The sequence below is a fragment of the Bactrocera oleae genome, chromosome 3 (genome assembly GCF_042242935.1).
Source record: "Bactrocera oleae isolate idBacOlea1 chromosome 3, idBacOlea1, whole genome shotgun sequence".
NCBI classification, from domain to species: Eukaryota; Metazoa; Arthropoda; class Insecta; order Diptera; family Tephritidae; genus Bactrocera; species Bactrocera oleae.
In genome coordinates this window covers 21096367-21108646 of record NC_091537.1, presented here as the reverse complement: position 1 = coordinate 21108646, position 12280 = coordinate 21096367, and the positions used below count along the sequence as shown (strand labels likewise).

At 35.0% G+C, this 12280-nt stretch overlaps 1 protein-coding gene across 2 annotated transcripts in view; it reads left to right on the top strand.

Annotated features, from left to right (window-relative positions):
• The window catches only part of Tmtc2 (Transmembrane O-mannosyltransferase targeting cadherins 2), a 195408-nt gene that overhangs the window by 144340 nt on the left and 38788 nt on the right, over positions 1–12280 (top strand). For both annotated transcript variants that reach the window (XM_036366763.2, XM_070106221.1), the window contains one exon: positions 10244–10330. In XM_036366763.2, the coding sequence (XP_036222656.2) occupies positions 10244–10330 (87 nt within the window). The remainder of the gene's footprint in view (positions 1–10243; positions 10331–12280) is intronic.

Genomic DNA, 12280 nt, shown 5'->3' with positions numbered 1-12280 from the left:
CAGATCATTTTATGCCATTTATGATTCGAACAAAATGTCGAATTTTGGAGATGCAATTGCGTGGAGATAAAAAAAAAAATCATTGCAAAAGCACAAATAGTCCCATGCAAAATATATATATATATTGTAAACCAAAATAAGGATATAATAGCTACCTTTTTTCATATACTCAGGCGATATATACTCAGGCTTTATATGGGAGAAAAGGTTTCAACGCACATTAAAATAGAGTGGTTGGCGCAGGAGCATGCGACTCGCCAGCGGAACTTGCAACATATACACAGACAGTTAAAAGTTACCCTTCTGAAATACTGCAATATCTTCTGCGTGAAAGCTTTTGCGTTTAGGAAATCGCCTGAGATAACTAACAATGCAGGAAACAACATAAATAGGATCAATATGTGTATACGTTCATAGCCAACGGCAGCCGGAGAACGGCCGCATATATACAAGTATATACTGGACTCGACAAAGGAATTTCGGAAAACGTAATATGTTGCATTTCAAGGGTATATATTAAGTTTCAAAGTTAGATATAAAATCACTCTTTCAAACCTCTATAAAACGTTTATGTCCTTAAGAATACTCGAATTAAAATGAAACTTCCTCCAGATATACAAAAGATCTGTAGGTCTATGAACGGTGTGACAGCCAGCCAGTATAATCTTACCAAACCTAACCTTCATATTCTATATTAGCAAGGGCCTTCACATTCATTCTACATGCTGAAAGCACAAAAAAATTTAAAGTTTTTTATTTACTTAAAAAATAGCGCAACTAAATTATTTTATTTAATAATTTTTCAAATAATAATAAACCTTTAATAGTAGCCTAAGGCGGTGGAAATTGAGCTAGATGTACCTATATGTTTTTTTTTTACGAATACTCAAACGATTTATGACATCTTTGATTACACTGAATCAAAGCTAACAAAAAAGTTGACACCCACAACGTAGATATGTATTTTTGTATGTCGAATAAAGTTTTCACTTCAAGATAAATGACAGCATTAATCAACAATCAATCAAGTATGCTCAGTTTTTGGACTCGTTCGATGATTTATATGAAAGATTTCGTTTGATTTGGCGTCAACACTTCTTTACTTTGAAAACTACATAAGTATATATAATATTATGCTATTATTTTATAAATGGCTATATGTATGTGAGTTAGTGAAATCCGGCACCGTAAAATGAAGCATATGATTACTGTTATGAGCATATTATTAGAGAAAAAGTTTTTCTCGGTAAATTATTGTTTGAAATTAAAGTTGCAAAGGAAATTAAGTTGTTTCATGGAAGGGAAATGTTGATCACATGTATCATTGAAAACAAACTAAACGATAAATTGCAATAAATTTAACAAATTATTTTTTTAGGCTTTTTCATTTTAAAAGTTCGCGATGGCAGTCGTCGTGCTAGTAATGAACATATTTCTATACCGATCCACTTTTTTAGTTCCTTAAATCAGCTCTCAGACAGGAAGGAAAATCACCTAGGATGTTACCACTCACAGTAGCCGAGCTCTTTGCTATAGAAAATCTAAATTATGCTGACAGTTTACTTTGCTTATCCAATGTTCTATATCATAACCAACCAAACTTACACACTTCCACACACATTGATAGTCGCGACAATAATATGAAACTGCGACAATTGCCAGAGCTTCAGCATACCGTTAAACAGAGTAGCAGTTAGTTAAAAATATTTGAAAGGGCTAATGTCCTTTCAACATCCTGTGCGTCAGCGATGACAACAAACGTTGAAGATGACGTTGACTGTAGCAGTGACAGCGTAGAAATGTTGATTGCGAAAATGACTGAGAGCAAAAACAAAACAAAAACAACAAAAATGTTCCAACCAAAGTTAAAACAAAAGCGCAACGACGAAGTCACCAAACAGCAATGCATGAGCCGCAAATCCCACCAAGCAACACAATGGACAACAGCAAGTTGCAACAACAGCGGAAGGAGCAAACATTGCAACCCACGCACCAACGAACCTCGACAGTTAGAACTCGACCGGCATTGTTACATTTCACTATTGCATATGACTACTGACGGTTGTCTGTTGTCGGCTGTCTCTTGTTTGTTGTTTGCCTTTGCTGCTGCCGCTGCTGTACCTAGCCGGGACAATTGCACGTTGCTGACAATGAACCGCAACTGATGCGAATTAATGCGAGCACATGTACATACACACAATTTTACATGACATCATATATGGTATAGTGGATCATGCCACAGTAGTTGCAACATGGCCGGCAACAACGGAAGTTGTTGAACCAGCATCATGAGCGAAATCGAAAACCGAGAGATAACAATTTTCACTACAAACACACGCATATACGTACGTATGTGTATTTGTGTCTATGAATGTGTGTGGGCAGGCGCTCATTATCGCCACACGGACAGTTTGCCCGGCGCTCGCGTCGTTGTAGTTGTATGGGAAAGGGGCATTTGGACTACAACCGCAAACACATATATACATACTGACATGCAGATATATATACACCGGCATTGATACACCCACACACACATATGCAAGCGCATGAGTTGCAATATGATCTGTGTTGAGCCTGTTGCTTAGTCGACGCTGCACTTGCAACATTCACTGATTTGGTGCGCGCCAACTATTTGGGAGTACACATTACCGTTACGCAATTACAGTATTTGCCGTTGCTGCATAACCGCAGCATCATCAAGCAAACCATTTATTTGTTTAGTATTTTGTTTTTTTTTGTGCTAATTCACCACACAACGGCAGACAATGAGTTGGAAATTTGTATTTAAAGGTTCGTTAGGCACAACAGACAAGCAGAGGGACTGAGGTACGGGATAAAATAACGGCTATAGAATTTATTTAAATTTATAAAATGCTATCATAAAAGGCGGACCTTTAATTTCGCTGGTGCCAAATTAAATAGAAATCAGTAAAGTCCCATTACCCAATGTTTAATAGAAACTGCAGAGCCAATGAGCTCTCGAGAGAAGACTCTCTTGTCCTAATTACATCACATTGGGAACGAGCTGTGTCTTCTTTGACTCCTAGCGCAGAACCTATGGACCTCAAACGGATATGTAAGTCAATGTTTTCAAAGAAAGCTCATAACGAAAGTTTAACTACCTAAATTGCGCACCAACAATATATTATCCCTTAAAATTTTCGGCTTGAAGTTTGAGAACTATATTGGGCAACCTGAAAAGAAAAACGTTAAATTATATGTATATCGTCACTTTCTGAACAATACACTCCATGAAGCAAATTTTTCGAAAATAATCGAAAAACAATATAACCCTCTAAATTATATAATTGTAGGCAAATCTGAAAAAAGACGTTCCAAGTGCCGCCGTATATCACATTTATATCCAAAGACCGATAGTCTTCCGTGTTTTCCCAACAAACATATATATGTCAATACAGCAAAATATAATAAGAAACAGAGACATTTTTAAACTAATTTGGAACTTGTTGTAAAATATTATTATAAGATAACAAGATGCTGGAATAGAGTTCCCGTCCAGCACAAAAGTATAACTGAACAAAGAATAGAATTATGAAGTCGGAAAAGTTATCACGTGATCGTGATTTTAAGATTTTAAATATTTTGTTTTGGAGCCTGAAGATTTTTTCATTTTTTTATACCCTGAACAGGGTATATTAAGTTTGTCACGAAGTTTGTAACACAAAATGGAGCATGATGAGCTGAGTTGATTTAGCCACGCCCGTCTGTCTGTACATACGCAAACTAGTCGCTCTCTTTTTAAGCTATCGATTTGACATTTTGCATCTGTCCTTTTCTCACTAAGAAGCTGCTCAAAACGGCCGATATCGGACCACTATAGCATATAGCTGCCATACAAACTGAACGTTCGGAATCAGTGCTTATATGGAAAACTCCTCCATTTGACGAGGTATATTCACGAAATTTGACATGAGTCATTTTTTAAGGCAACAATGCTATCTCCAAACAAGTAAGGAAGGGCTAAGTTCGGATGTAACCGAACATTTTATACTCTCGCAAAGTCAAATGGTATACTCGTTTGAGATTTCTTTGTGGATTGACTGATATTTTCGGTAGAAGGTCAACTATAGGCACTGGGGTCCACATATTTAGTACTTAGGGGTTTGAACAGTTTTGGTTCGATTAAGACAATTTTTGGCCGCAAGGTGGCATACTTTAATTGCATTATTCACGCAAAGTTTTATCCCGATATAATCATTGTTACCTGATTTGCATAGTGGAAAGTGAAAGAATCAGATGGAATTGAAAATGGTGTTACATGGGAAGTAAGCGTGGTTGTAGTCCGATTTCGCCCATTTTCGCACTATGACATAGAAACATGAAAAGAACGTTATGCACCGAATTTGGTTGAAATCGGTTGAGCAGATCTCAAGATATGGGTTTTAACCTAAAAGTGGACTGTGCCACGCCCACTGACTAATTTTGAACGCGGTTCCTATAAAGCCAATTTATACCATCTCAGAGATAAAATTTAATGTCTCTGGCGTGTTTAGTGCTTGATTTATCGCGCTTTTAGTAGTTTTTAACAGTACCGTTATATGGGGAGTGGGCGGAGTTGCCACCCGATTTCAACTATTTTCACACCGTCAATAAAAGTGCTAAAAACATTTGCTTCTAGTGAATTTTGTTGTTATAGCATTAGCGGTTTAGGAGATATGCACATTAAACCTATTAGAGGCGGGACCACGCCCACTTTTTAAAAAGAAGTTTTAACTGCAGATGCCCCTCCCTAATGTGATCCTGTGTACCAAATAACAGTCTTGTATCTTATTGCGGAGCTTAGTTATGGCAAGTTATTTGTTTTTGATTAATGGCGTTTTGTGGGCGTGGCAGTGGTCCGATTATGCCCATCTGCAATACCAACCGTCTCACGGTACCAAGAAACATGTCTACCAAGTTTCATAAAGATATCTCAATTTTTACTCAAGTTAGAGCTTGCACGGACGGACGGACGGACAGACAGTCACCCGGATTTCAACTCGTCTCTTCATCCTGATCATTTATATATACATAACCCTATATCTAACTCGATTAGTTTTAGGTGATACAAACAACCGTTAGGTGAACAAAACTATTATACTCTGTAGCAACAGGTTGCGAGAGTATAAAAAATGTTATAGATCGAAAGACTCTAGCATATAGCTGTCATACAAATTCAACCATCGGAATCAAGTTCTTGTAATGAGCCTTTGTATTTGTGAAGAGTATTATAGCTTCAGTGCAACCGAAGTTGGCGTTTTTCTTGTTTTATTTATGGATAAATTCTATAGCAAGAAGAAATAGAAAGAATATATATGGGGAAGTGCATGACCAAGATAGAAGTAGATTAGATAGAAACTAAAGTGTTAGAGAATCACGTTTCAGAAAACCCCATGAAACTTACTCTTTTCTGAAAACTTATCCAAAGTTCGGTTGGAGTTTAAAACCCTATAAACGTCATTTAACGAATATATTAAAACATCTGCCCTAAATGAGAAGATCTCAGTCAATCTACGAGCAACAAATACTTTACTCATTCAGTTTAGTGCACAGAACTTTAAGTTCAAAAAAGTCATATTTACTTGGTTCCCTAAGAACAGGTGTTATGTAGTACATCAGCTCTTTATATATATATTTATTTATATATTATATTATTATGTATATATATAGGCACTGCGTATTCAAACGATTTCTATTAGACGCATAATTTCAACCTGAAAGATGGAGTTGTAGTTCCAAATTTGAAGGTCCCTTCTGTGGCCCCTTTTTCCACAGAATAACTTTGCTTCAATATCAGATATACAAATTAATTGTGGTAACTCCATATAATCGGATCTTTAAACCATTTCTTTCAGCTAGAGAGGAAGTAGACATGTTCCTTACAGCTACGTTGCAGTAAAGCGCAGAATCTATGACTTCAGCATTAATTTATTATTTACAAAACTTTCATCACTCAAATGTCATAGTTCGACAGCACGAACTGTGACACAAGGCAAATATAGGTTATATTGTATTCTAAACACATAACGCCGCGCGCGCTCTCGCTTGTAATTAGTGCAACATTTGCAAGTATTCAATGCTTCGGTGACTAGTAATGCAATTCTAATAGCGTAAATAATTTACAATCAATAAAATTATGTGGAAATATGCAATAAACACATACATATATACAAATGTATAATGTGCGTGTATTTATATATGTATAAGCTCCATCTCTGCTAACTCATTGAGTACTGGAAATTCGTTTGTTGATAGAATTTCTATTTAGAATTTTCACGAACAGCCAAAAATTTAGTATGATTGTATGTTTGTAGACATTAGTGGCATGCTGTCCGCCCAATATGACAGACAGGATGACATGAGCGGCTGATAAAAATAGTTGCAAGCAAAGCAAAGCATTGGCCATGCCACGGACATAAGCGGCGTGTGTTTGTGCAACACAACTTTGAGCACACAATTCAAATTTCGAAAGCGAAAACTTACTGCACCGGCACTCAGCATCTGCACTTCGGAGGCAATAAAACATTTTTGCACACAATTTATTTATTTATTTACATTTACAACTGGCACAGCAATGACAGCGTCAGCAGTCTATTGCCATTGCTGTGGGGCAGGCAATTTACAGTAACAACAACAACAACAACAAATAACAAGTAAATGAATGCATGATATTTTCATTCGCTTGTTGGTCGGCGCTTGTGGATGGTGAGCTGAAAATTCATGCACAACAAGAAAACATGAATAGCAATAACAACAACAAAAAGAAAATGCTTTTACAGAAAAATGGAGAAAAAAGCGAACCAATCTTAAAAGGATTTAAATTTCAGTTACAGTGCTTTGAGCTTGTGGCAAAATGATGTGTTGGTATATGTGTGCTTTTGTGGAGCTGTAGAAAAATAAGGCGACTGTGGGAGCTGTTCAGAATGGGTACCAAAGTAATATGCGACTAAGGTCACTTTTGAAATTTGCATACACTGAAAGATTTGATTTTGTTCTAGAAGAGACTAAAGGCATTTTGTACGCGAGCTAGGCCTCACAAATACCTTGTTTAGATGTTTTGCCTACAGACCAAAGTCGATTTACCTTTTCCACAAGAAAAAATCAAACATTTTAGTTTTTTTACACATTTGATCCAAGTTTAGGTCAAAGCAAGAAAAAACATTAACTTCGGCTGCACCGAACCCTTCATAGTTATATAGTTATATTGTTTATATTATGAAAGGGTATCAAAAGATCTTTATTCTTATATTGACGAATTAGTGGTTAGATCTGAACAACATATTTGGACCTTTCAGCAATACCTGGGACGATAATGAGACGATAATCACTGCCAAATTTCGTGTCGCAGTGACAAACAAAAAATATTTCTTTATAAGGTCTTGAGGTTGATCGATTGATTTGTAGAACAGCTGTATGGTATAGTAGTCCAATACGAACAATTTCTTTGGAGATTTTTCCAATGCCTTAGATAATAGTCTATGTTGTCAAACTTCGTGAAAAGACCTTTTCAAATAAACAAGTTTTTTTTATAAGGATTTGATTTTGACAGTTTCGTTTATATGTATGACAGATATATAATAAACAGTACGCTCTAGAAAAATTTCACAGATATTGTAGGCTTACCTTAGAAAATAATACATACCAAATTTCGGGAAGATATCTTATCAAATAAAAAAAAGTCCATAAAAGAACTAAATTTTGATCGATCAGTTTGAATGGCAGCCTTATACTTTAGTTGCCTGATATCGACTACAACGAATGAGTAGCTTCTTGGTGAAAAACGGACGTGTTCAAAATTTCATATCGATATCTCAAAAACTGAAAAACTTGTTCACATATACAAGTATGTATACTAACAGACGGACATGGCTAAATCGACTCAGCTAGCCACGCTGATTAGTTATGTATATACTTTATAGGGTATTCGACGTATCCTTTTGGGTGTTACAAACATCGTAGCACACTTAATACCCTGTTTAGAGTACAATTATAAATCTTTGATTTTAGGCTAAATTATCCAATTCAGGCTAGTTAAAACCCATATCTACGCGAAAAATCGAGTTAGGCATAGAAAATACTAAATTTACACTCTTTGAAGTAAGGCGAAAGCAGACTTATTTTCACCACGGCTAATAGTATTGTGGTGTTCGATTCGCCACTTCTCTGCTCGCTAAATTAAATAGCTACTCTTTTATCACAAAATTTTTATATTAAATAGCTCATTTTCAATATTCAAATTTTTCATAACCGCTTTCTCTCTATTAAATATTTAATTTATACCAGTTCCTTATTCGATTCGCCACAGTTCAAGAGTTGGCGAATCAAAGATCTGTTATAACCATGGCAAACGCATAAGCAATATGAATACTGAACACAATCTAATAAGTTACGTGTCTATTAAAATGCTCAAACTGAAGTCAGTATACATTTAGTATTTAGAATTTCCAATACTCTTCTCAATTAAAATCCTGATTACAAATATTTTAATATTCGTACATACTTATACATACATCAACTCTTTTACAACAGTTAAAATAGTTCAAAACTTCCAATATTTTTGCCGAATTTGCTGATTGTTATTGTATTTACTAAAATAAATAGAAACAGAATTTTTAGCTTGTTAAAGATTTTCTACATGTAAAACGTTTATTTATGAGCTGAGGAATTTTAATTCGACCAGAGAGAGTAAATGTTATTAAACCGGAAATCGAAACGGTGAAATAGTTTGCAAAGTTTTTCACAATAGCAAAGCGAGTTAGAGAAGTATTTTATTATAAGAAACTAAAAAGTATTTTGAATTTGTTGTTGTGCTATTGATTCAGAGCTAGATGATGCGCATTGCACATTAGATTTATTCTTTATTGATCGCGGAATGAAAGGAGAGCTTACATGATACAGCAAGCGAAGTGGTAAAGTATAGTTTCTAGCGCTAACTCTGTTTTTGGCTTATTACCCCTTTCTCTCCTACTTGACTGGAATGGTTGTTATACCTGTTAAGAAAATGTTAAATAAATCGAATTCTGTCCGTTAAACTTATTTTTGGTACCCACTTTGACCAGTCCCGTGCTAATGTTTTCCATAGTAATAAATGCATGAAATTCTGGGTCATAAAAGAACTGAGCTACGCGGCGCTATCCGTTCAAACATTATTAATAATATTATCTCCATTTGGTATTCGAATGATCTTTTCTCACTTTCTAGCGTTCTGTCATCTTTTAGTTTGGAACCCTTTCCCAACACCTTTTTATTCATAAAATCTGAACTACGTGTATCATAAATGATTGACTAAGCAGAGAGAAATGAGTAAATTCCACAACGATAATGGAGATCAAAGCATCATAATTTTGTAATGGCTAAAAGATAATGAATGAAGAGAAAAAAAATTGGTGGTATGGTTTAAAACACTTTTTCATGATTACAGATCAGGCTCCGAACCCATAACTAATTGGTTGAAGGTAAAGCACTTAATTTCGTTTCGGAAAATGGATGTAATAAAGTACTATAGAAAGAACTAATGAAAACAATATTATTTTCCAATTTTTGGAACTCGAAAAGAGTGGACGTTGTTAGGACCAGAAAATACTACCCAAAAGTTCAATTTTGGAGACACTGTAGTATCTGCAACATAGCTTTTTAACTTATTTTTACAATCTAGTCTCCAAAATATAGCTAATCAATGGTTTTGTAGCATACTTTTCGGTTTAAAATTAAGAAACAGACATTTCATGTATATATATATAACTGTTTAATTGAATAATTATTGAGGATTAACAGGATTCATATATTACCACCAAAATTTTTGGCTTAACGCAGCCTACTTTTAGGCTGAAAAATTAAAAACACAAATTTTACAACTATAGCTTAAGATTTGTCTGCAATGAGTTCAACATTATTCATCCATTAATCGTACCAAATAACAATCAACATCGACATATAAAGAAAATGAGTGGCTCATTAAACACACGCATTAATCTGTAGCATACTGTAAGGCACTTGACCTATATGGAAAACATTAAGCACACTACAAATATCAATTTATTATTGACAACAAATATTATTATGAATAGCAAATATTTATTTGAACACAAAAAGCCCGTTTTAAATACTCATGTAGGGTTATTAAATATAAATATATTTTTTCATTTATTTTACACCTTGAGATACAAATATATCGATATATATACATACATATATATATATATATAACAACTAATAGCACTTTATCACTTCACTTTGTTTGCAGTATGGACTATACGAGCTTGGGTTGTTGTACGCTTGCTTTTGTGCTGTATCTGAATACCCTGAATGCCGGATTTGTTTACGATGACAGGTGAGTTGCCAACAAATTTTAATTTTCTGTCCTTAAAAGCGATATCAACACACGCATACATACACTCCATCTCAAATGCATGTTTAATGGTCATAAATAGAATTGCCGTTATCTCTTTGCCGGCATGGAAATTTGTAGCTTAGGAGTGTAAGCTTCTCAATTCAAAGCATAGCTTTTGCACCGGTCCAACTTTTTATATTTAAATTAATAACTTACTCATAGCAAAATATGCAAAAACAAAAAATATGCATACAAAATAATGATTTACGACGTCCGAGCCACGCCAAAGCACTTTGTTTAAGCTCTCTTCTAACAACAATCACAACTGATTTGCAGCCTTTTGTTGTGCATTGAATTTCTATTTATTAATTCTAAGCGAGTATAAATCTACCATGGCATAGACAGCAAAAAGAAAAGCGACAACCGAACGAGTAAGCGAGGACTAAGTACGGATGAAGCAAAATGTTTCTTGTTCACTCAATTTGAAGGGCATAAAGACATGCGAAATTTTCAAGATATCTACAAAATGGCTTTTTGAAAAAGAATTTTACATTGGAATTCAATAATCGAAATTAGACGAAAATGTAAAAAGCAAAATTTCTATGAATAACATGGTCATGTGACTATTTAATTTTATAGTAGATATTAACTCTAATACGACCAAGTACCTTGGCATGACTATCGATACAAAACTTCACTGCAGATAATTTGTTATAAAAAAGAGCGAAGAACTGAAATTAAAATCTATGAAATGGTTGATAGCACTAATTTTTGGTACCGATTCCAATTATACTTAGCGCAATATTATCACTTAGTTTATTATAAATTTTAGTATATCTGCCTTATAAAACGATATGTTATATTGTATATAGCGCCTACCAGGGACGGAGATCGTAATAAATGGTCTATAAAGACTAGGAAAAAGTCTGTCTTTCATAAAGATATATATATATATATAAATTCCTAATATAAATGGTATAAAATCAACCGGAAGGACGAAGATAATCATATACGACAAAACAGTTTTGGAGAAGGTCTCCTATTGCATTTTTCATTTTTGACACCGAATTTCAATGAAACTTTCAGAAAATATCCCAACTTCCTTTCATTAGGATATCTAACAACAATAAACCATACCGGGTGAAAAAATGTTCTAGTACTTGGTTAACAAATGCTGGATACAGCTATAAACCGATTTCGACTATTTTTCGATCAAATTTGGCTCATGTCAATGATATTATGTTTTTGGGTCAAGCTTTATTCCAATATCTTTGATCGTGAGAGACCTATTGCAAATATAAGAAGCTTATGGGTCTCGAAATGCTAATACATTGAAATTGGGCGTGGTTAAAGTCTGAATTTACCTACTTTTGAATTAGGCGTTGTGAAAACTGTTTATGCCTTTCTTCAGAGAGATGTACATTCACTCCGACAGCCGAGCGATTATACTGGCCTCAAAACTAGTCAAGACATGCATGCCCTTATTAGCAATAGCTTCACGCTCTACTATATTAGACTTTTATAGGTGGCCTATCACAGCGGAATCACCGGAAACTGCAAAGCCGATGAGCATGCTACATTTAACATCATTTCCCTTATTTTATCCGATTGGGCGCGAGTCGGTTTCCGATGTCTTCTTGCATTTTGGCGTGGAACCTTTAGACCTCCAGTGAGCTCAGCAAGCGCTGGTCAACAACCAGAACCTGTGCGACTGCTTCTGAAACAGGTTGAAACGTAAGATGTCCTTCAAACGACTGGCAAAGTTAATCACGCCACAATGATAAGTGTTCTGACTGGACACTGTCCAAAAGGTTCACGGTATGTTACGCTGCGGCTAAATATTTTGCCGAACATTCTTTGCCAAAGCTATATAGAGGAAGGGGAGGTGGAATCATATTGTCATTGTCTCCTATATTGTTCGGCTTTTGCTAGGCTGATATTAATATATTT